Source organism: Aquila chrysaetos, chromosome 2, assembly GCF_900496995.4.
Source record: "Aquila chrysaetos chrysaetos chromosome 2, bAquChr1.4, whole genome shotgun sequence".
In the NCBI taxonomy this organism is placed as follows: Eukaryota; Metazoa; Chordata; class Aves; order Accipitriformes; family Accipitridae; genus Aquila; species Aquila chrysaetos.
Window position 1 is genome coordinate 72688718 of NC_044005.1, and position 25015 is coordinate 72713732.

At 38.6% G+C, this 25015-nt stretch overlaps 1 protein-coding gene across 2 annotated transcripts in view; it reads left to right on the forward strand.

Annotated features, from left to right (window-relative positions):
* ME1 (malic enzyme 1) overlaps positions 1 to 25015 on the forward strand; it is a 187561-nt gene that overhangs the window by 93148 nt on the left and 69398 nt on the right. For both annotated transcript variants that reach the window (XM_030040684.2, XM_030040695.2), the window contains exon 6: positions 14652 to 14755. In XM_030040684.2, coding sequence (XP_029896544.1) covers positions 14652 to 14755 — 104 coding nt within the window. The remainder of the gene's footprint in view (positions 1 to 14651; positions 14756 to 25015) is intronic.

A 25015-nucleotide genomic window follows, 5' to 3' on the forward strand; every position in this document is an offset into this window, starting at 1 on the left:
TGCTTTTCTGAATCTTGTGGAAAAAAGTTAAACTTCAATTTTGATATATCAGATTATTTTATTCTAGTACAGACATTATCATGATTACAAATAATGAGTCAGAACAATAAGAGTCTCCAAAGGTGTCTCTAATCGGGCCTCAGTCAAACTCTAATATTTGGTCCCATTATACTGCATCGCACAAAGTGAGGTAGTATTTCTTGAGTAATTTGCTGTTTATAACGTGATGAGAGGAGGAATGAAGTAATACAGAATTCTGCTGTATATATTTATTTATATTTCAATAATCACAGTAAATGCTAGTTATTCCCATCCCAATCTAACCATAGGTGCATATTCAGACTTGGCATTCATTTATGTGGAAGTGTTTGTGCACACACAGATACATCCATTACATCATACATAGAGTTAATGTATCTGGGCTGTTAGAAAATTCCATATTTTCACAGGGCTTGTCATCAACAGAAGTGGTAAATGGTTACTGGATAGAGAGGCCTTTATTGCACAGGATATTCCATATTTTGGAATACTGTGTTTTATTTGGAAACTACATTTCCTGTTTTAATCTTGTTAAATGTGTCAGTCTGCATCGTAGCTTCCATCTGAATTTTGTCTGTGCTTTTTTTTCTCCGTATGTTTCTTTACCTTCTGTCCAGATTTATTCTAAGAGCTATAATCAATTTTCACAGCGTCTCTTTTTTTCCCAAATATATCCAATATGCTGTCTGCAGGCATGCTTGCTGACAAGATGCATCAAGCAGTGCTCATGGAGAGTAACAGATAATAACTGCAAGGAAGCAAAAAAAAGAAAATTACATAAAAGCTTACAAGCCAAACAGTTGCTGTCTTTAGTCTTAGGAAAGGAAAATGGCTCATTGTTCACTGTTGGCTTTTCTCCTTGAGCCAGTAAGAGCTGAAAGTCCTGCTGAGGTGGACCTCAGCTTTGAGTGAATGCCAAGGAAACCCATGTTAGCAGTTAACATTCTCTGTTAGGTAGTCTTAAAAATACAGTTCAGTAACATTCAGAGACCTCTTGATCGTGATTTTCTTGCAAGAAATCAGAAAGTAATTTGCTGATGGTGTGTTTTACACAATTATTTTCATTGGTTTTAATAGTGGAAGTCACTATATTTCAGAATGCACTTGTGCAATTAAAAGGCTAAGAATCAAATGGTTTTTTTTACTGAATACTCAAATAATACATTTCCCAGTTTATACTTTCAAGTATACCCTCAAAACTGCATATGGCTTTAGTCAGGAAGGTTTTCTACCCTCTGTGGGCTAAAACCCTTGTCTGAAGTGACTGCATCGTGTTTTGGAGGTGGGGTTCCAGGGAGGGAATCTTGAGAGTCTAAATTTACCCAAGATATTGAGGTTTCCAGTGTGTTTTAGTCTTTTAAAGACTGCCTTTTGAAGAATTTTTGAATTTGTCTTCTATTTTGTCCATAGTGTTCTGCAATTTATTTATTTTTTTTTTAATTCCTATTTCTTCTGTATATTCTGCCTTAGTATGTATTTCCTTGGTTGTATTAAGCCTTCAGTAGAAGACTGTGTATAGATGTCTGGTGCTTCTTAAGGGATGCATTCTACTAATCATGTATTAAGAGAGCTGAAATACAAAACGTTGCCTACCCCTTTTATGAAATAATTGTGTACAAATGGGAACAGCATTTCCCACCATATTTAGAGCTGTTAACTGTGTTGACTTATTTGCAAATGTAGAAGATCATTTGCTATTCTTTACCATGGTATTCCCAGGGGAATGTATTACATCACCTTCCTTGTTTTCATTTAGAAGCTTTTCTCATATTTTCTTAGGCATAGATCAGCAGCTATGAGTACCAGCAGTTTTACCAATAAAACTCAAATATAAATGGGCTTGACTTTTAAACATTAATTCTCTTTAAATATTTTTCTCAGTTTCATAGTATGTACACTATCAGCATTTTGTTTAATGCTGCATTCCCTTGTACTGGGCTTTGTTCTTTACTATAATAATAGAAAGACATTTCTGTGTTTACCTTACTACTATTATAATGCTTGTCTCCTTTTGCCCTAATAGGGGGATGAAAAATATCTTGATCTACATTTCCTTTCAGTTGGAAAAATACTTACAATCCTTTTTAAATAAATAAAAAAAACAACAGAGCAACAGAGCAAAGCTTTTTTTTTTTTTTTTTTTCCACTGGGGGCTTACTGTTGTCATTGTACAACGGAAGGTTACTGCAATTGTTAAAACTCATCCAATTGTTCTAGTGTTATTAAATTAAAGGAGACTTTCAAGTTCATATTATATTTTTAATATGCATGTTGTATAAAATGATATATTATTATATATTTCAGTGCCAGATTTACATCCACCATCATCCTATGTTGCCTCTGCTTAAAGTCCTCTTATACTTCCATAAAATACTAGAGATTAGTGTTTGCAATCTTGCAACCATCCAGCCTTTCTACACTGCCTGTGTACTAAACCCAAATCTAGACTTTTCTACTATACCCACATAGGCAGCAATATTTTTGCCTGTTCTCTTTTATCTTTCCCATACTTAAGATTCAATGGAATGGACATTTATAAGCTTGTGTTTGAATTATTAGTCCTGAGAATCTGGGGCCCCATCACCAGAGTAGGTAAGCTCAGAATGACTGAGAAACAGATGCAGAGCTTGAGAGTCATCTGAACCTGAGCTAATCACCCTAGGCTAATTTTATGAAGAGGAGCAGACGCTTGCTTCTTCTTATAGAGTAGCTGTCTCAAATTCATCAGATGAATTGTATCTTAAAACTATCTTTTTTTGTCTCTTGACTATAAAAAGAACTTAGACTAGCTTAGCTATTGAAATACCTAGTATAGGTTCTTAATTTAGATAACATGAATTCATACTCTGTTTGCACTTCACTTGCCTTTCTCCGCATCTGACATGTTGTTGCCATGTGGCTCAGGAGGCTTCTACAGAGACTAAAACTTGGTTTTGAACTTCTGTCAACCCCTTATTAAACAAACTCTTTGTACCTTTCAGAAATGCCGTTCTACTGCTTAATGTGTGAGAAGACCTCAGCAATTGTCTGTTACTTTTGACCCATTGTGATCCTTTAAACTTTGCCATTTTGGCTAGGAATACATGGTATTCTTTTGCTGAGACTGTTCATTTATTTTTATGAAATATGCTATTTAAGACTATTTATTTTGTGGAATACTATATTTCATTAGACCATGGAAAATGTGACAACGCCAGGTGGTGCTTCACATTTTCACTTTTACCAAACAGCATATCGGCAATGATTTTTAAGACCCGAGAAGTTGAAGAGGGGAGGGCTTTAGCAGAAAGCACCTAAATGGTGACACCGGATTTAAGTCTCAGTTTCAGCTGACATTACAAAAAAAGAGCTGTGTACTGATGTTACTGGCAATTCTGTCAGTCCATTTCATTTCTTCTTACTTCACTTTTCAGCACAAGGGGATCTATAAAAGAGGGGAGAAATTAATATCTGGAAATGCTTATTTTGGATTGCATGCATGAATATCCATAGACCAAACTGACAGCAGACTTTATTTCAAGATACGTTAGACATTTCCAACTCTTCATACTCAGAAGACAGCAACAGATAGTGTTTGTTTTGGTTGGCTTCCATTCTTTCTGAAATAGTAACTGCTAGCTATCTGCCTCCTCAGCAATTTGACAGGCAATAGAGAAGACAAGAGAGGGAATAAGCCATAAATATAGCTATTATCACAAAAGGTGGAATAAGATGCATCATTTGTCCCTCTGTGGAAGTGGACCTAGTGTCTGGGACAAAACATGTCACCTGCTGACCTCTTACAAATGTTGGCCTTGCACTAGCAGGTCTACTTTGTGCACAGAACTACTTTTCCCTTTTTTCTTCTGGTGCTAGGACAGATATATAGGCAACAGCTGAGATGCCAGCGCCGAAATAATATCACCAGACTTGTTTAATAATTGCCAGTCAGTCAAATGGACGTTGTTCATGTGACTTGTTTATGTAGGAAGAATCCCAACCCATTTGGCTTTAGTAAAGAAAATGGCTGAGTGTCAGCACAGGAGACAGGGTTGTCAGGGTCAAAGATATTTTGATGAAGGACTGTGTGGGAGTAGCTTATGGAAGTAAATTAAATAAATAGACATAAGCTTAATAGAACTCAGAAGAGGCCACAACAAGTGATGGAAATTTGTAGTTACATGTGAATGAAAAAGAAAGGATCAAAACAAAATATCAGAACTGTTGATATAGAAATGAGGTGTACTGATAACATAGAACAAGATTTTCAGTTTTGTAAATGGTGTATCTGTTGATAAGTTAAAATTCTATTCAGTTAACTATGTGATTCAAGACGCTTTGTGTGCTGTCAAAATGTGTGAGCTGATGCAATATTAGCAAAATTCTTTTTATTAATAGAATATTAAAGATAAATGAAAATGAGATCTTTAAGACTTTTAAAGTTTGTTATCTTTGTCGTATACCAGATGAAGGAAAATTATTAAGATGGCATTCTTCTGAGTATTATTACTTAATAGCAAAACTTTACTGATGTCATCTTCAAAGGAATGAAGTTGCTCTTCTCTGATTCACTTTGTTATTGGTGGTTTGTCGTTTGATTTTTTTATTTTTCTGTCTGGTTTTGAAAGCTGGATGGCTGCTTGCATTCAGACATTTCAGCTGCCTGTCCTAAACAAAATCTAGAAATGTAAGTGGATGAAAATAAAGGGAGTGATGTGTGTTTGTTGCTTTGCAAAAATGGTGTAGGAAAGTTTGATGTATTCGAAGTGTCTGGACCACCTTAAGCAGCTGTATCTTGTCATACTCTCTTGATTAAGCTGAAGAAGATAATTTATTACGATAGCTACACTCCTGGTAACTTTGCAGGAAGAAAGAAAAGAAAATTGTCTTCAACTTCTATAAAAAGTTTCACTGAGGCTAGACTTGTTTTTAGGGTACTATGTAGGCTACCGTGGGTACTGTTTTGGCCCTTCTTAAATATTACTGTTTGGCCACCTTCTGTGATTTATTATAAGCACTTAGTGCTGGACCCTCAAGTAGGGTCCAGCACGTCCTCCCTCATGTTTTTGGTGAGCAATAAACTTTGAAAGTTTGGTTGTGGCAATCTATGTCTATAGCTTGCAGTTCCCATTATCCATCAGCTATATTTCAAAATGTAGCATTGAGGGTATTGTTAAATGTTTCTTGATGCGTGACAGGACATGCAGATTGAGATTTTAGCCATGTAGCTGCTGGTGTTCATGAAGAAGAAATGATAGTCGTTAACTGTATGGGGGCTGTTGAAGGTCGGTTGTGTAGAGAGTTTAATGATTTTCCTGGGATTCAGTAAAAGCTTTTATAGAAAGTAGATGTCAGGGGTTTTAGGAGATTTCTTGTTAGGTGGTCTGAAAAATATATGAATAAAATACAAGAGACTTCTCAGATTTCTTTGCTTTCTGATTGTTATTTGTATGTTAAAATATTAATGATTATATGCAGCATAATCTGCTGAAGTCCTAAATGATGTTGGATTCTTCAGGACTATTGTTTTCTCAGTAGGCAAATGATTAAGTTTTTCAAGAAATGCCACTGGCATGCAGACAACCATTTGTTTTCAGTTTTACTGTATAAAAGAGTTATGCATCCTAAAATTGTGTCTGATGAAATGCTGTTCCGAAACCATGGTTCTGAGTGTCTTCCAAGTTCCAACTCAAATTACAGGCATTTGTGGAACTGGCATCGTCCCTGTCCCTGCAGACAGATGTTAACATCAGGAGAGTTCTCTGAGACTGTTAATCATAATGCAGAGTATTTGTCTTGCTGTTTATTTTATTTTTCTTAAAATACACAATGAATTAGGCCTCTCTGATGTCCTTACTAACTCTGCTAGATACGGTTCTGGCAGCGGATCATATGATGCATGCTAGCCTGACTTAGTGCAGCAGTACCACCTTAGACATTGTGGTGATGCTCTTTTGTTGCAAAATCGTTTGTAACCTCCCGAGGAAGAGGCAGAAAGCAGTATTCAATGGGACTAATGTGCTATGTCTAAGGAAGAGAGAAAAATTTGTAGGGAGAGGAGCAGGCTGTTGTCTGAGCTGTGTTAGTGGGAAGCTGCACTTTTCAGAGCTTGTCAGAATTGCCTAGAGCAGAGTTTTCTCATGGCTGGTTGGGACTAGTGACTCCTCCTAAGAGCTTCCTCAGCCCAGGGCATCCTTCAGCCACTCTTGACTTTATCCTGTTACATGAGAGATGAGGGATTTTTGCTCTTATTTCATTTATAAAGCTCTTTCAAAACATAATTGTCAAGCTGAGGAACTGGGAGAGTTTTTTAGCTTATTAGCACAACCAGAAAATACACATTGAAATAATACCTGTAACTAATATGCATTGAAATAATACCCATAACTGTTTGTGTGCAATCACATATTTCTGTCTATGGAGAAAAAGACAGGTTATAGTCAGATGATGATGGTGAGGAAGAAGAGTTAGAAAACCTCTGGTAAATTTTACTTAAATTTATCTAGGGTCCTTCAAACAATAAATAAGGATAAAATAAAAAATTCAGGGAAGTTTTGTGCTGGCTGTGCCTACAAAACTTTCAGGCATCTGCTGGGAGATGTAAATTCAACATTTTTTTTTAAAGTTTTGCAGTAAAGAGCAAATGAAATGATCATTGAAGTGCGTTACTGTAGATATGTTGCTTGTCTTCACTTAGTGCTCATCCCTGGAATACAGCTGCCTCTGTATTCCACCCGTGGTGACAGTGCCCTGTTCGTACACAGCATGCCATTATTTTCAGATTGGAACAAGTCACACAGAAAATAGATCTTTCTATACTTTTTCTTTTGTATAAATTAAGGAAAGTCCAAGATTAGAAATTGTTTCCCCTTCCTCCTGGTAATGAAGTGCCTTAATAATGACCTGCTTGGCATAGCTGCTACTTGGTGTAGAAGTTAAATGTAGATTTAAAAGAAGGACCTGATGCATCCATGTGGTGGTGGTACACAAGCATGGTACTAGGAAAAGAACTCTAGTGCTATAAAGATCAGCCTCACAAGGGCTTTATGATTTCAGTTTTGAAGCTAACTTTCAATTAACAGAATATGTTGGCACAATTGTACATTTATGATTGAAAACCTCTTTAGTTTGTCATTTTCTAGTATGAAAAATTGACAAACTAACTTGCTGGTTTTGACGGCAGGGCTTTTTCCTTCAGTTACAGTACTTTGATGAACAACATGTAATCCAGTCCTGAGGAAAACGCCTGCTTTTCTCCTTAAGAACAGAACATGGCTTGTACTGCAGATTCAGTGATGGCAGTTCTATGATATTTGCTTCTAATAGTTTTTAGAAGTTAAGCTGGTTGAAAAGCATCAGCGTAAGCAGTTTTACCTGAAAAAAGCTCCAACAGCATTTAAATTTCAGGGAAAGACCATTGTTTTTTGCTTTATCTGTTGGCTAGCAAAGATGTAGTCTGGGGCGTGCTTCACTGCTCAGCTGTATTCCCAGGTCCTTCCTAATAGGAAACTGCCATAAAGAACAAGGTGCGCAGAGCAGTTTTTGCTAGATTTTCCAATTAATTTTACTGCAAGAAATTTTTTTTAATAGCAATGGAAACTTGCTGGAAGAGCTTTATCACTTTTGTGTGAATCTCTTATACTGTGTACTGGAAAGGTGAGCAGGTGGAACAAAAGCCTAATTGCTCTGAAAAAGATATAATTCATCTGACGTCCGATGTATTATTGCCTTTTAAAAAAAAATAAATTTTTAGTATTCAATATAAAGTGTGGCAAAAATACAGTTAGCATAGCTATACTGTGTATTACTTGTAATTTTCAGAGCCGATCCAGAAGAGAAGTTCAGGTGTCCCTGTGAATCCCGGGTTGTTGGGAATGGAAAAGTCAATCTAGAAAGCAACTTCCTTAGGCATATGCATCATTGATGGGCACCTGGCTGTTACTGGTATTGTGAGTTTCAAGTGCTTGGACATCTTGAATTACACCTAAAAATCATGAGATAAACTTTTGATTTCTAAAAAGTATTTTATAATTTCCGGTATTTTGGAGGTAAGCTGAGAGCGAGTCAGATGTACCTAACAGACTCAAGCCGGAAGGCAACACTGCTACCCGCCCCTGCACTGTCAACAGCCCTTGAGCTTTTCACCCATCACTTGATTCCACAAACTCGCAGACACAAACACCAATGCATTGCCTGACTCGAAGAGCAGACAGCACAACCGCCTCTTGAAAAATCAAGTGCATCTTGCCTCTTGCTGCAGCAACTTTTCCTCTTTGGATTTTGCACTTGGTGCTCCCTCGCTAACAACAGCTCGCGTAGCCTGCGCTGTTTTGTGTATTTGATGTACGTTTGTAAACGTTACCCTTAGGGGGCCGAACGGTCTTTAGCGTTGCGTGCTCGTGCAAGGGAACGAGTCTGACTTCTGGGAGAGCCCTCCTGGTACCCGAGACAAGGGAAGGAGGGATGCAGGCGGAGCGTGCCGTGCCGTGCGAGAGGGATGGCGCCCGCTGGGCACGCAGCCCGCCGTCTGCCCGCAGCCCTCGCACGCTGGGACCTTTATTCGGTGCCACGTACGTGCGCCGGAAACAACCCACGGAATGTCCTTGGCACAGCCGGGCTTTCTGCAGTCTCTTGCTTGGGGACAGGCTGTGGTAGTTTCATAGTGTGTTACGAGATTCCTTCATGAAGCATTCTTTCCAGCCATTAGAGTGATTTTTATTTTGTTGTTAAATTAAAGTTCGCTGGAGCTGGCAATTTTTCAGCTGGGTAAAGCTGTCTGCGTGCGTGGGAAATAACTAGAATATAAGCAGCGTGGTTGAGTGCGCAGTCAAAGCTACGACTGGCAATTCCTCTTCAGGTTAAGAAATTGGTAAGCTTCCTGAGCAGAAGGCAAGCAAAGGATGTAAAGGTCATATTGACAGATAAACAACCTTATGAAAGTATAGAAAAGTTAGATGGGATAAGTCAAGCCCGTCTTTAAGGAGAAATAACTGAAAACGTCTAGTGTAGCTGTGAAAAACTGTAGGATCACTGCGCACGTGTGGAAGAGAACATATTCTCTATATTTTTCAGCAAAATCTTAAATTATTTTAAACAAAATCTGAAATACTGTAACTTCCTTTCTGTTACTTCAGGATATTGCTTCGTCGGAGTATTAATAAAGATTTATATTTTGAACTCTCAAAGATGCATAATGTTCCTTGCTATTAATTTTTTTCCACATAAACTGTTCCTTGCCAGCATTGTATTTAAGACTGATGTCAAAGGAACATTATGAATGTATTTTCTCTTAAATTCTTGACTGTCACAGGTCTAGAATTTTGTCTGGACAGACAACAGAATTTTCAGTGATGTTTTTAGGGTTACAGATGGGAAAATGTTAATTATAATACAGCTGTTGTCTGCATGCACAATATCTTTTGTGTCTCAGGCACTGGCAGCCACCTGGGTTTGGCAAGTCCAGCACAGCTGGGCTCAACTTTTTAAACTCATGTCCAATGTGTGGGGTGTTTCTTCCTTTATCTAGACCTAGAATGACCCATCGTGATACCCATTTTTTGGCCTCCTATTTTGGGATCTTTTGTGACTTCCTGTCCTATGGGGGATCCTCTGGAGGAAACTGAGGTGCAAAGAGAGGTGATGCTCTGTAAGCCAGTACCTGTCTGTTGAGGATGTCCAGATACAGTGTTAGCTGAGACTCCCGAAGATGAGGTCTCCTTCTTCTGGGGCGAAACAGAGGATAAGGCCCCCTTTTTCTTGTGCAAGAGGCCCCTTGCAGTTTGCAAATGTGTTGACAAAGGTCTAGCCTGTAGATAGGAGGGGCCATGATCTCTTCTTAGTATGTCATGGGGCCAGTGTAGTTCAAAGAAAACAAAAATTTAAAAAAATCTTTAGCTCTCTGATTATGAAACTTCTTTTTGCAAAGTATTCTACATCCTCAAACCTAATTAGCATCAGTGTTACTTGCAGCATTCAGCACATCCGAAATTCAGTTAGCATTTGGAAACACAGAATCTGTTACATGTTTTAAGGACATCATCCTGTATTTCAGACTTCAAAAATAAGCTTATTCAAAGAAAAAAAAGGCTTCCTAGTCTAATATAAATTGAAATCTTGTACATTCTTCCTAATGCCATAAAAAACGCTTTGCAGCTGTAAGCAGTTCTTGCAGGACAGAAAATTGTGATTCAGCATGTTAGAGCTTAGAAACCCAAAATTTAAATGAACGCAGATTGATTACCGGGTAATTAGTATTGATAGAAGCTGAAGTTAAGTCCAAAACATTGACGTTGTTTCTGACTGGCTAACTCTTTTATTGGAAGAAGTTTCACATCGAGTGAAATTTCAGTCTTGTGGAACCAAAGAAAAAAGTTTGAAATGTCTGACTTTCCTGGAGAACAGAAATTCCCCTGTGCTCACCAGCCCTTCCCCAACCTGTGAAAACAGAGACAAGAAGAAGTTTACAGAAAGAATTTATAGTGTATTAATATAAGAAAATATTAACACTTGAAAAAGCAACAGCATTCCCTTGGTTTTCTTGGTAACTGTGTGCCCTGTTAGACCAATCATACTCTGAAATGTGTTTCATTTCTGGCACGTGGCATTTCTTTGTCCCAAAGCTTCTGATGTCCCATACAAATGTAGTTCTCCTTTAATTTTATAACTGTGGCTCTAATGCAAATCATTTCCCCCTGTAGAACTGGAGGGTTTTGACATTTTAACGGCATGGGGGGAGTTGCTGCTCTGAAGCATTACCATACACTAAACACTTTCTAGATGGCACTGAGAGGTTCTGGATGCTTTGTGCTGCCATCTTTGTGCGTGGAAAGGCCCAGTGTCTTGCGGTTCTTCACCTCCGATTTTCCATGAAGCTGTTCATTAAAATATGTATCTGTTCCAAAGAAACGTCTCGGTGCCAAGTTTGAGAATAGATGACATTTCAACATGTTTGTTCTCGATTGATGAAATATATAAGTGTGCAATTTTCTGTTTCTTGCTGGTTTGGCTTTTGTAGCTAAATTAGAGCCAGGTGCACAGCTCAAGCCTTGCTTGAACTTTGATGGTTTGCTGATCTCTTTACTATAAGCGTGCACAAGTAAGATGGTATAAACGGCTTGCCTTTTTCTTAAAACCCCAAAGGTCATTACAGTTTTAATACACTCAGGTGGCGTTCAAAGAACTCTTTGTTATTTTACACAGCTAATTCTAAGTAGATCTACATGATATTTCCAGTACCAGAACCTCAATTAAGCCTTTTATTCTTGTAAAACCTTATTTCTGTTAAAGCTTGAATGTACCACATTGCTAAACCTGAATGTTTTAGAACCTTTTTTTTTTTAGCCTTAGAATAAGTGTGTCTAAAAATAAACTGGCGTCAACTTTTTTCAGTATCATTTAATACGCATAACAAACCCACTAAGCTGAAAAAAGCAGTTATGTTTTGATGGAGATTCGATTTCCAAAAGAACAAAACAAAGTTTAAGCTTTGACAACAAGCTGGGGAACAAAAGAAACCCAAGTCATTGAGGAGAAGTACCTAATCATCATGTCAGCTTGACATACTCAATTGTAGGATGGAACTTTCTTTTCAGTAATCTGTTTTGAAAGCCATGAAATGGTCGATAGCAAATGTTAATCTCTCAAGATGTGTGAACCCTCTAAAAAAAAAAAACAACAACCACTGCGGACCTGGTTTGCATGGTGTTGACCTGAATAAGGGGGTAATGTGCTTAAGCAGCTTATTCATTCTTCAGCGCCCTTTGGAAAGGGAGCGGCTCCACAATGGTTTGCTACTCAGGGCTCAGACGTGACCACTGTTCTTTTCACTTGCTGAATGTTTCATTCTTTTGTCTGCACCCTGGGTTTCTTCATACGTTGTTCCAAACAGGACTATAAAGGAACTTTTTGGGGCTATTTCTTGTCGAACTGTAACGTTTGTGAAGGAGAATGCACTGAGCTGTAAAGGAATTTTGAACTCTGGGTATATAGCTGGCCAAGCTTTTCATCAGAGATGTGTCACTGAATTAATTGTCTCCGCCTGTGAGACTTCCCAGGCTGGAATTTTAAACATATCCCAGAAACATTGTATTAATTGTTTTAAATATTCCACATTAAATTTCGGCATCAAAGATATGTGAATAAATTCATGTAGTGGTCTTCTAAATGGAGCTGTTTAGTGTTGGCTATAGATTTAAAAGTTTGCAGACATGAAAGATGCAAAAGTGGCAAAAGGAGTATAGGAGCCTATGTTTCAAGGCAGACCTGTGGCTTGTTTAGCACTTTTTAAACAGTCTAACTGTGAATGGCTGTTTCTCTTGAACTTTCACAGAATCACTGCCCAACTTAAGCTGGCTTCTTGAAGGAATCAGCATGACTCAGTCTGGACATGGAAACATGTCTTCAGAATTTAAAAAATAAAGGGACCAAAGATTTTTTTTTTCTTTTCATTTTGAGCATTGTTTTACAAAATGAGAAAACAGACATTGTTTAATAAAAAGCTTGTGGAAGTATGTCAAAAGAGCAAATCAATTTAGGAAGAAGAGTTACGGGAGTTGGAAAGGGGATAAATTACTTACACTGAATTGGACTGTGGAGCACGCGGTGTGCTTGCACAGGACACAGAGTAGCAGAAGCCTACTGGTATGGAAAGCTGTGGCAATGGGATTTTAGAACTGGGATTCCTGTTTCTGAGTCCTACTGCGATGCTCCTGACAGAGGCTCCTGCTGCTTGGCAATTCTGCTTTCCAACCTTGCACGCTCAGTCTGGTGGGAAGCATGAGGCAACTCCCACGGGATTTCTCTTAAGATTTCACATTGCTAAACAGTTCATTTGCAATTCCTATGAATTTATCTCCCAGAAAAATAGAATTATCCTTGATTTGTCAGATTTTCCTGAGGTCATTTTAAATAACCAGGCAAACTCAAAATGGAGATGAAAAAATAATTCCAGAAATAGTTCTTGACTACAAAATTGGAAATGATTATATAAAAAAAGAAGAGCATACAAAAGAGAAAATTGCTTTGGAAGGCACCTGACATCAAGCTCTTGCCAATTTTTCCTGCAGTATCTGGAATAGGTACATAATTATGATTTTGATGTTGCTGCTAGAATACCTACAATAATGTAAATACGCAGCTAAAATTATTCCAGCCAAAGAATATCCTACTTAAACACGAACGCTACGTAGAATTGCTGAAAGGAACAAATAAAATGCTTACAATGTAATGACTTCACTTTCATTTACAAAGCAATTTTAATTTTGAGCTTTATTTGTTCTCCAATTCAAACAATTCAGCTAAAAACTTCTGAAGGTCTCTAAGTAGTGTATTAGAAATAGTTTGTTTTGAAATGGTGATGAATTTAGCAACAATTTTAGAAAAAATCAGCTTTTAATCCTGCTGAATTTTTGTATTGATTTTTTAAATGTTCTAATCTGATATCTTTAATTTTTTATGGAAGTAGGCAGAAAAGTGAGGGAGAGACAAACACCTTCATCTGTAGGTCTCCATCAGGATACTCCCAGGGGAGGCAGAATACCACCAAAGGTTTTAAGTTTCTTACTGAGTCAAATCAGTCCCCAACTGGGGCTTGTGACCCGAAGGATTTTTCAGTTGTACAACATAGCAAAGCTGTGAAGGGAATTTAGGCACTTCTCTAAAATACAGAAATCAGATTTCTGATTCCCAGCCTGAAGCAATGCCGAGCAAGCTTTCTGGCCATGTTACTTCATGTTGTACATTGGAGGCTGTCTCCTGGAAGGAGAGGTGGTCTGTGTTTTCCTAATCGAAGCTACTGTACAAGTTTCTGCAGCCGTGTTGGTTTTGCAAGTTGTTTTTGGATGAAAAATGTTTAGTCAAGCTCCTGACTGATTCTACAAGCTGTTTGGGCATGTGTGGGAGGATTGCACACTAGATACAACGGAGAAATAACTTTATTCATTTTCAGAGGCCTGTGAAAAATAATAGCAAAGAGGGATCCTGGGAGAGCCCGCTAAAGTGTTGAGACTAGGGAATTGCTGTAGCTGGAGTGAATTGTCAAAAGTGATTGCAAAACACTTTGAACACATTTAGTAATTTGTAAGTTAAAATTTGGAAATGCATCAGACCAAAACAAGACCTTCTAGTAGCTTGGAAGGAAAAGGTCAAAAGCTTGGTTATGTTTTGGCATATTGAATTTTAGAAAGCAGCACGTTTTCTGAGTATCAGCTCATCAACACAGTTGAAATGAAGGACTCTGGGAGAGATTTGTGAAACGTGATGATAAAAGTAAAGAAAATGGCTTTTTTTAAATATCAAGGCACTGTCAGGATGTAAAGGAAAAAGAGAAAAGTACTAAGTAATGCTTTAAAAGATATTTTTGAAACCTGACTTCCCAGAATAAACTCTTACTTTTTCACTTGGAAACAATACACCTCCTCTGAGACTAGGGTATCCCTTTTCCTTGATACAAAAGGGTGTTTCTTTAATCTCTTTGTTGCGTTTCTTCAGTCTTTATATAGAGGTGGATAAATTGATATGTACCTCATATGCTTGAGTTAATCCTCAAACACAGTATTGTTGTCCCCTTCTTATTAACTTAGAGTGTACTAGTGTAACTTGCTCATGTAATAGTTCAAACGTATTTTTTTTAACAGGCATTGCTGAAAGATCCTTTGTATATTGGGCTGAGACACAAGAGAATCAGAGGTCAAGCCTATGATGATCTTCTTGATGAATTCATGGAAGCTGTGACTTCAAGGTATGTGATACATTTGTGCTGTTCATTGGCGAATTCCACTGTGAACTTCATCTTGGGAGAAATAAAGGTCAGTAGCTTATGAAAGGAAGACAGAGTTGTTAGGTTCCTGATCATTTTTATTTTTAGCATAGTATTGTATAAGTTTATAACTGCCTGGACTACTTGCCTTTAATATTGCAGTTTTATGAATTCACTGCATGAGTGGTAAAACTCATCTTGAGATGAGTGAACTAGTTTTTCAAAATTTCTTTTCGAGATTTGGGTTGTTAAGTATTTGCCTAATAATTTTCTATGCCTAGTGCTGTGCCTACGTGATTTTCTCTGTCTCTGTGATTTCATATGTGAGATGTCAGCAGCCTGAAAGAATCTATCATACTTGGCAACCCCTGCCTCTGCCCCCACCAAAACCACAACAGGACTAAGCTTTCAATGTTTTGGTTTTATATGTCATGGTATGGACCTATACCAAGACAGCTCTTTTTCCTGCTTCTTTTTTTCCTATACAGAAAGTAGTTAAATTTATTATTAGAACATGATGCATAAAATAGTTCTTCTCACATGTCAAATAAGGCGTTTGTTCATATTTTCCTTGTTTGTTAAAATATTTGGAGTTCTAGCCCTGCATTCAATGTGTATACCTAAAATAGCCCAAGCGCCAGGATCTTTAGCAGAATGTGTTTTCTGCATCTGCATCCCAAAGCTGGGGCTGAGCTGTGGGACCTGGAAATACTTTCTAGCTCCTCAGTCTTGGCTTGTGCCCGATCTGCATTTTGAGTCCATGTTGGGACCTTACCTGGATGTGCACAACCTCTGGTTCCTGTGCAAAAGAAACTTGGGCAAGCAGGTAGTATTAATTACCATGCATGAAGTGCATACTCCTTCATGTGTTACTATACTCTTCCCCATCACGCCCAGTTGGCTGACGCTCCCTTGTTCATAATCTTGCTATGGAAGTCGCCGGTTTGGCTTTACCCTGTAATGTGTTTGCTCTTCTTCTGAGTATTCCCTTTCAGATAAAATTGATGCATTTTCACCTTCCTAACACAAGGTTCAGAGCATAAGAAATTGCTCTGTGGACCGCGTTTTGAGAATCCCTAATTTAATGCATTCCCTAACTCACCCTTTCTTTAAAATGAACCACAGTTCTTCATACTGAAGGAAATCATCAGAGTCAAGCAGAAGATTATCTCAATAGTGTTTGAAGGTCTGGTTGACATGCTCTTTTTACTTAAACATCTTTAAAACTCTATAATTTTGAGCAATTTGTGTTTGTTTGACCTTCTGAAAGATCACTGTGTTCTCAGCTAAATCTGTCATGGTCTACAATGGTGTGTCATTTAGTTCATGTTTCAAGTGGAGCACTTACAAATTAAAATTCAAACTTTCCAAGGTTTGCTTGTGAATTGTTTTGGCTGTAGTGTGACATCAGTATTGATTATAATACTCATTTGCTAAGGTGAAGGGAAAAGTGATGTAGTTAAGTCAAAATCAAGTCCATTTGCTCAATAATTTCATATGTTCCTAAATTCAAATTTGTGTTTAGCATGCTGCTGGCAGACTCAGCACTTGCAGCTGACTCTGGTGTGGTGGGCCTGACTGTCAGAGATGCAGGTCATGATTTGCTTTATTGTGTATGACTTTCCCTTGGCAGCCATTGTGGTGATCTAGGTAATTGTATACTTTGGTTAAATGCTAGCTATCTTTTCCTTGTGAAAGTTTCTCTTATGTTTTTCCTCTTTTCACTTTTCTTAGCCTTCTGCTGGCTGTTTCACGGTGGGAGTATTTGCTTCGCTAATCTTAGATGCATGTTTGTTTGGTCTGTTACATTTTAGGTTAGTCATATTTATTGTTAGTTATTGCCATGGTACTCCAGAAGAGGCTTTCTTATTTAGCATTGTCTAATCAATTCTGAGAACTGGAGAAGTTCTGGGGAAATCTGTTGCTGTGTTTTCAGTACCATGGAGTATTCATCTCCAAGACATACATAACCATGAAGATTGTAAAGCATGAGGCTGTCATGTATTTTTAATAAGCCAAATTTAAAGACAGGCTTTTAAGGTGATGACAAATATTTTCAAGTTGGAAAATTATGTTAAATACCTATTTTAGATCTTTTTACACCCTCATAATTCTCCAGGGAGGCCAAATGCTAATAAAAGTGAGAGCCAGGTTTTAGCAGCACTGCCTGGGAACAGGCAGGAGTAGGCAGCTGTACAGGGCAGTGCACTTTGTACAGGCTTTTCATTGGCTTCCAGGGAATCTTCCTAGACATGCACAGCATCTTGATTGATTGTTAGATTTTGAAAATCTAAATTTTTATAAGCTGATGTAGCATCATTTATAGTGTTTCATGTTGAAATGTCACTTCTATATAGTAAATGTTGTGATACATAATAAAGAAAATGCTTTATAAGAAAGTGTGTCATATGAAGATATAGTTTCATTAACTACAATACCTTCCTCTTCTCAGCCTCCACTGCTATTTACCCCAAAAAGTTCTTCTTATGAAACAAAATTATTTATGAAAGAGTCAGGATTTAAAAAAAACCCCACAACTTAAACCATCCATTACTAAAAGATTTTGGTACAGTATCCAGTGTGCTATCATGGCAGAATGAAACTAGTACAATGTGATTTTTCCCAGATGTGGGAAGGCAGAAGCATATGGAAACTATCTAGATTTCTGTTGACATAAATCCAGTGAACAGCTTTTATTTATTTACATATGTGTATACATTTATCTGTTTGTTTATTTATTACCAGTGCCAGCAGCTGCCCTCTCTGAGGGCAGGTGCTATAATTTCTCTGGACATTACCAGGTGTTTCTTGCTTTTGTGTCAGTGTGGTAACTTAGGGGAACAGGAATATTCTAAATGGCAGGAATGTTTTATAACATGAAAAAAAAATGGACAGTTATCTTCATCACTGAATCAATTCCAGTAAATCAAACTGGAATTCAGGAACGTTTGTTAAGTTTCTACCCTATGGAGAAATGGGTCATAAAATGTTTTATACAGAGAAGTAAATTTTTCCAAATGACAAGTTGTTCTTAAATATCTATGTTTACAGAGGAAACTCTGAGAGGAGGGATTGCTAAACAAGACTTTGGTAGCTGGGATCAATCCACTAAGGCTTCCTGTGTAACCAGAGGAAATAACTATTTTTTATTCCAGTTCCTATTTCTTCCCTACTTGCCTGCAATGATGCAGAGAGAAATATATCAATGGCCAAGAGGTATTCATGTACAACAGTGAAGGGATTATGGAAATGCTTAAAGGGAAAATGTGTAGAATGGAGATGGAACAAGAAATGAAGGGAGAGGAAAAAAGCACCTTTTAAATATCAGGGACTTGAATTTCCTTGTCTGATGCAAAAAGTAGATTTAAAGAGTCTGGAATTTTTTTCCTTATTTTGAAGGACACTTCATTTTCATGAATCCGGTAAAGATAACTCCACCTTGAACCCCTCCAAAAAATGCCACGGTAGGGAAAAGAAGCATCCTACCAGCTTGCTTTCTGCTGCACACCATCCCCAATGGAAGGCACTGTACACTGGGCAGGGACAATACTGATTTGCACCTCTGGTCTGTGAACAGATAGGAAACTTTTAGAAAATGGAAGGAATCTGGTGTAATTCCTGTAGGTTATTTCCTTGTCCACCTACTGCAACCCCAAAGAGCTGGGCAGAATTATTATTCTGTTACAAGCTAAACCCCGTGGATCTGTGGTGCATAAAAGCACCCTATATCACTGGAATTATCTTTCTGTGCATGTGTGATGGTGAGTTTTCAGTTTCACTTCAAGAAACAAGTAATAGTGGTGGACCCTTGAAAAGTAATATCATGTGTCATTTGTTCTCTTCTGTAATCATATTTTAATTAAATCCTTCCCCACTCTTTTTATGTGCTGTGCTTTTGTCAAGTTTGTGAGCTATAAACCAAGCTGCTGACAATTGTAATTCAGTATGTTCTGTCCTAAATTACCATGATGTAGTCATTATTCCACATTTGCCTGATTACATTATTCACAGATGGTAGCAGGGTTTCATTTCACATCATGTGTTACTTTAAAACAGTGTTTTATGGTAAGTACAGTTTATCTAACTTTGAGAACAACTGTAAAAGTAATATATCCACAAAATAAAAATACACAAATGTTTTAATAGATGTTTTCCTTTAGTAGATTACATTAGAATATAATTAAATTTGTGAATAACTTAGTTAATTCAAACAGCCCTTACTTTTGGCAAGAGAATATACTGGCAAGTGCACATGAAAGGTACTTATAGCTGTGCATCGTTAAGGAAGTGGTTGGACCACACAATGGTTCTGACAGTATGTTCAAGCACAGATTATGAGTACAAGAACATTGGTGCCTCTGTCCTCTTTTGCACTGTAGTGGTGCAAGACCAAGACAAGACTTATATCATGCCTATACGTTCTCATGTTCCAGTTGAAGTGGCTGTCAGAGAGTGTGCAGGAAGAAATACTGCTGCAACAACTCCCTCCTATGGCAGACTTGGTGAAGATCTTTCTGTTTTAGAGATTTTGTCCCTCAGTGGGACTTAGGCCCATTGAGGCAATTTTTCTAGTGTATGACCGCCTGCTCCTTCCGCCGTTCAGTGAACATCACCTTCCCAGTGAAGATCGCTGTGGACAGCGGGATAGGAGAAAGGTGGGTCCTTAGGCAGAAGTCCATACGCTGCCTTGACTACAGTTACAATTGCTCTTGGAACCTACCCTCAGTTCTTCCTGTGGTTACATCTGAGGTTCATTTCCAGTCACTGGTGGGTTTGTGTTTTTCCTGAAACTGCTTGGTCCCAGGACTCAGACTTCCTTGCCCCCACCTAGGCTCCCAGGTGGACTTTGCTTTTATACTGACAGGGTAAAACCATTCAGGAGGATCCTTAGGTTGTTTGCCTATTAAAAAAGGCCCTCAAACTCAAAAATGTTGTGGTTTTAAAACAGAGACTATTGTTTTGGATAGTGGAGAGTGTTGTGGAAGAGGAAAACACTAACGGTTTGATAAGCAGGGTTTATTTTTTATCCCAGTTCAAACAGGTGTGATGGTTTGCCTGAGGAAAATCTTCAAATTTTGTGATTAACCATGACGACTTGTAACTATTATCACTTGCAACATTTAAGTTCTCAACAGATGATGCCACCCCTAGGAAGTTTGTTAAGGAGCCCTGAACCCTTCCCCAGGCCATGGTGCTTAGTGGGGTACCCTGCTTGAAATCGTCCTTGCCTGCCTATGTAGGGGAAAAAGAGAAGTAACTTAGCTGTAGTATGTTTTTTGAGATGAGATGCTTGTGTGCACATTTGCTGCTCCTTTGGTTGCTGAATCCAGGGGACTCTGAAATGGAGGAAAGAAGACTGGGTAGAAGGCATCTACTTCTGTATATACCATTAGGGAAGGGGGAGCAGGTTAATTAATTCAACCCCAGTATGAATATCCTTATAAACAATACATCACAGAAAGAAGAACTCAGACAAGCAATCTTTCTTTTTGTTATTTGGTGCCTCGTACCCCTCTTCTTCCCTTTCCTGCTGCTTCTTTTGGTGGTTAAATTATATCTGATTGCTGGAAATGTTACAAATACATGCTTTACAAACTTTTCAGACACAGTAAGTGGCATAAGGAAAAGTGAATCTGTCAGTGAAGCAAAATCATAGCAGGATAGACAGACCCTAACCACAACAAGTTTATTTGTAGAACAAGTCCTATTATTGTTTGTAATGCGAGACCTTAGAGAAATCCTTAGCAAAGATCAGCAGAGGAGCCTTGAAGAAATAAAACCTCCTTCGTCCCTTAAAGAAAACAAAAAGTAATTAAATCCTCAAACACAGTACTGAGGGGGAAGGCTATTGTTTTGTTTTTGTGGGACAAGATAAAGAGTGTGAGGGAATATTTTTAGTATTTTTAATACGCCTCTTGTACCAAAACTGATTCTGGAGCTCAGAATTGGATGTATCCATGTTCTAACAATGCTCAGCTCTGTCCCAGACTTGCTGCAGTCATTCAAAACTCAACAAGTTAAGAACACACTGTTCTCAGGCTTTTCTTCTCCAAACTATTTTAAGAAGGGATTTTTCAAATGGAAAAGGCCTGGGTAATCTCAGTTACTTTCCTTTCTCTTTTATAGCTCCAGAAAATGGTGGGCAGGATTCTCAACAGAAGTTAGCTGGTGCAACTCTATTGTAAATGGAGTGAATGTTGATTTATTTGAATAATTTGTGCGAGTGTAATATTTTAGCAAAGTTTATATTGTTGTTACAGAAGTATAGTAGTTTTCCAGGCCATCAGAAGCAGCAGTTTCTTAATTTTTTTTATTTTTTTTTTCCTTTGGAAACTCTAGTAAAATAAAATATCAAGTTTTTGGCTGCAGTTCACATCAGAATGTAATAAGATACCTGTCCCTCTTATCCCAGCTCCGTCTCTCTCCCTTTACAAGTCAAGAATTATTTCTACCTAGATTTCAACTCTCAGGAAGACTTCCATTCACCGTCAGTCTGGCTAATGGGATTGGGTACCTCGGTGCTTCATCCTTCCCTAGTCCTTTACCCCTGCCAGAGAGCGACACTGCCGTGCTTTGCTGAGAGTATCCCACCCCAACTGCACCTGCTCCCGCCTGAGATTCCCGGTCCGTGGCGGTGGGCCAGCCTGTGCCCGGGGGTGCCTCTGCTGCAGCTCGCGGGCTGGGGCTGCAGGACGCCAACAGCAGCGGCACTTTGGCAGCCTGAGATTTGCTGGTAAAATAAAGCCCTGCTGTGCGAGGGCAGGAGGCAGCAGATACTGCTGAGGCCAGAGTCAGTGGTACCCTCCTGGGCTGGCCTAGATGTCCTACCCTGGCCAAAACCATCCTGCCCTGCGTGAGAGAGCCTGGACCAACCGAGGGCCATGGTCATCTCCCACCTAGGAAAGACTTAAACCTCTCCTTTCCCTGCGCTCTCTGAACCATGTGTACCACTTACAAGAAGTTGTTAACCTATGGCTGGTTGACCACCCTGGGTAGATGACATAGATCAAACAGTTGGTACTCTGAATTTCCTCATCTTCTGCTTGAGCACAACTTTTAGAGTTAAATCTGCTTGTTACTGTCACAGAATAAGTATCACAGGGGTAAGAAGGAAACTTGGATATTGCAGTGCTGCCCAGACTCCTGAGACTGCAGATATTTTTCTCCATTGTGCTTCATGATAGAAAAATATTTCAGGCAGTGCAGTTTCTGTAACGCAAAACATTCATGTCAGGGTCTAGATCAGTTCTCCTTTTAAAGGAAACAGCATTTATCGGGTGAAGTGTAAACTATAGAACACAAGATATTTAAGAGGATATAGGGGATATAGTTGCTGCAGACCCAGGGACTGGTGGGGCCGCTGGGGTTTAGTTAAGGGCAGCTGATGCCCTGCTCAGGGGCGTGCATGACTTGACCAGATCCAGAACGTCTAAGAGCTTCCCCATGAGTTTGGTGGTACCTAAATAACACCACCACCCAAGTGTCAGTTGTTATCTGGAGCAGTGCAATCATGTAATGTATCATGAGAGTAATTCCCTTGTTTTATGTCTGCTATGGATTATAAACGTTGGTGCCCGGTTGCCTACAAGTAATAAGCCATTAGTAAATATCACTGTCATAACCTAGTCATCATTTGGATGTTACTAATTTGTTTTGCCACTGGCTGATTTAGCAATAAAACAGAATTTTTATTTTCAGCTACTAACACATCACTTTGTTAAATTATTTGACTGGACTAAGCTAAAAATGTACTATTTCATACACCTGACAGAATTTGGAACAAGTGTGTGAGTGTGGTAGAGGGAAGTTATTAGAGGTGACTGGCAGATGAAATGCTTTAAGGAATGGCATCTTCAGTCTCTGTTCATTTGGCACTAATTCTGAACAGAAGTGCTGGAAACCTGTAAATCAGCAGGCATAATTTTGAAAATATAATTTTTATATAATCTGGGCTACTACTTTCTTTCTATTTTTTTTTGTTTAGAACTTACACAGAGAATAGAAATATACATTGTTCTTATTTATTTTGAAATGATCCCTTATCACTTGCATCTGGTAAAGTAACAGGCCAACACAGGCTCTGCTAGAAAGACTGTCTTGCTTAGTTTGTTCCCAGTAGAGAATACGCGATACCTTCTCAGTTCCTTTGCCAATTTACTGAGTAAACCTGCATCTGTGCTGAGGAAATAAATATAATCATGACCTGCTGTTGACATTAATGGTGGACAACATCAGTGAGTGACCCTAAAAGATTCAGATGATACAAAAGGGGGGAAAAAAGGTATTGTAACACTGTAAATGTTTTGATAACATTTGATAACAGTATGTCATCCAGTATTTTTTAAACCTTTTGACGTGGGTTAGGGAGCTGTAACAGGAGACAAGGACTGTTTTTTACTAACATCTTGCGTCCCAGCTGTACTGAGCTGGGGGAGGGGGCAATGTCCTTGAGCGTGAAGGACATGTCCCCGAGGAACTTCATCCCGTGGTAGTGTCTCCATCAGGAGGTGACACTGAGGGGAACTTTTTCTGTCCCCATGACATGGGCATCCCCAACTCAGCAGAGGCGTTTCCCTCACCCACTTTGTTCTGAGGCTCATGAAAACAGAAAATAGTATCAACATCTTGTGTTTTTCATATAGTATGCTTTTAGATTTTGGATGCTCCTGTGGTGCTTGTGTATTACTTGTCTCTGATTACATATCCTAATGTCTAGCGTGTATATGCTCGTATCAAATACTTATTTCAGTTTAAGCTGCATTTGTTACCTTACCCATCATGGCTCACTGTTTGGCATGTCAGATACTTGCAAATTGCTGTGTAACTGTATTTTTATACTGTTTTTCAGCATAGCTGTACCCTTTTAAAATAAAATCTAGCATGAGAGAATAGATACGTTGCCATGGATCTTCAGTGGATGTCCTAGAATTGAAGTGAATTATTTTAGATCTTTTCATACCTGAGTATCGAAAGTTTTTTCTTGTAAGCAGTGTCATCACTGTATTAAAAATCAATAGTGACATTAGACAAACAACTGTACTCCCAGATCAGACAAACCAAAGTATTTCCAGAATTCAATTATCCATGCTCCTTGAGATTGTTGCGAGACAGAGCACTTGCTAGAATCAAGGGCTCATAAACAAGTTTTTGTACAGTCTTCCCAGGAAATTGCCATGGAAAGTTGAGTGGCTTCCCTGTCTGTCCTAGAATCTGCAGTAGTAAACCATATGTCCTTACATAGCAATATAGCCTACTGAAGTGCGGACATATGGCACTTCTGAAAATTAGGATACTTCTTTTTTGGTGCTTAACTGTGGATTTAAACGCTGACTTGTAAAATGCAAGTATTTATCAGTATCCTGAGATTATGGCCATACTAGTCTTTCAGCTGTGCAAACCTTGTGATATGAACTGTCTGCCAGGGATTTGGGACTAGGGTCCAAAAGCATGTCAGGACTGAATTCTGGAGTTGTATAAATTATCGCTATCAGTAAGTATGATCCGTTTAAAAATAATACAGAGTACCTTAAACGAAGTATCTTCTATGTCAAGAACATCCTACTTATAGACTTTTTCCCTGTCTTTTCAGTATAATAAACATATCCAGTGTCTATTACTGCATTCTCCATCAGTCTGGCCTCTTTATAGTCCTTAAAGCTGTTGCAGAATAAAATATTTCCCCTTTTATATTTAGGAACTAGAGCATTATATGGCAAAACTGGATCTTAGATGTCCTCTTGGGCACGATCCAGTTGCTTAAACATAGGGGTCCAGTGTCATACCCTATCTGGTCTCCAGTTGCTGGTCCAGGTACCTTAGTTATCCCACGTGTCCTCATTCATATCTGCCAGCTCTGTGCGGGTGCTGTGGATACCCTGGAGTGTCTCGGATGGCACTAGGTTCCTGTGTTTGAGCATCTATACCAAGCCTCAATGTCTATCTGTATCTCTAGGTGCTTGAAGGTTTTGAAACAGTGGCTCTGAGTGACTTTCCTAGTGTTGCACAGGAAGAGTATAGCAAATAGAGGAGAACCCTAAATATCGTTTGGGGTAGCCTTCCACCTATACAGCTGTCCCTGACCAACTTCTCATATGGATATAGTTTTGGTAAAATTAGAGGTTGCATGCAGATTTTGCACTTGACTTGTTTTGAACGCTTAGAACTGCCTCTCTCCTTCGAATCCTGCAGTCTCTTTATACCAGCTTCAGGCCAATAAGGCATATTAAGAGCTTGCTTAATTGA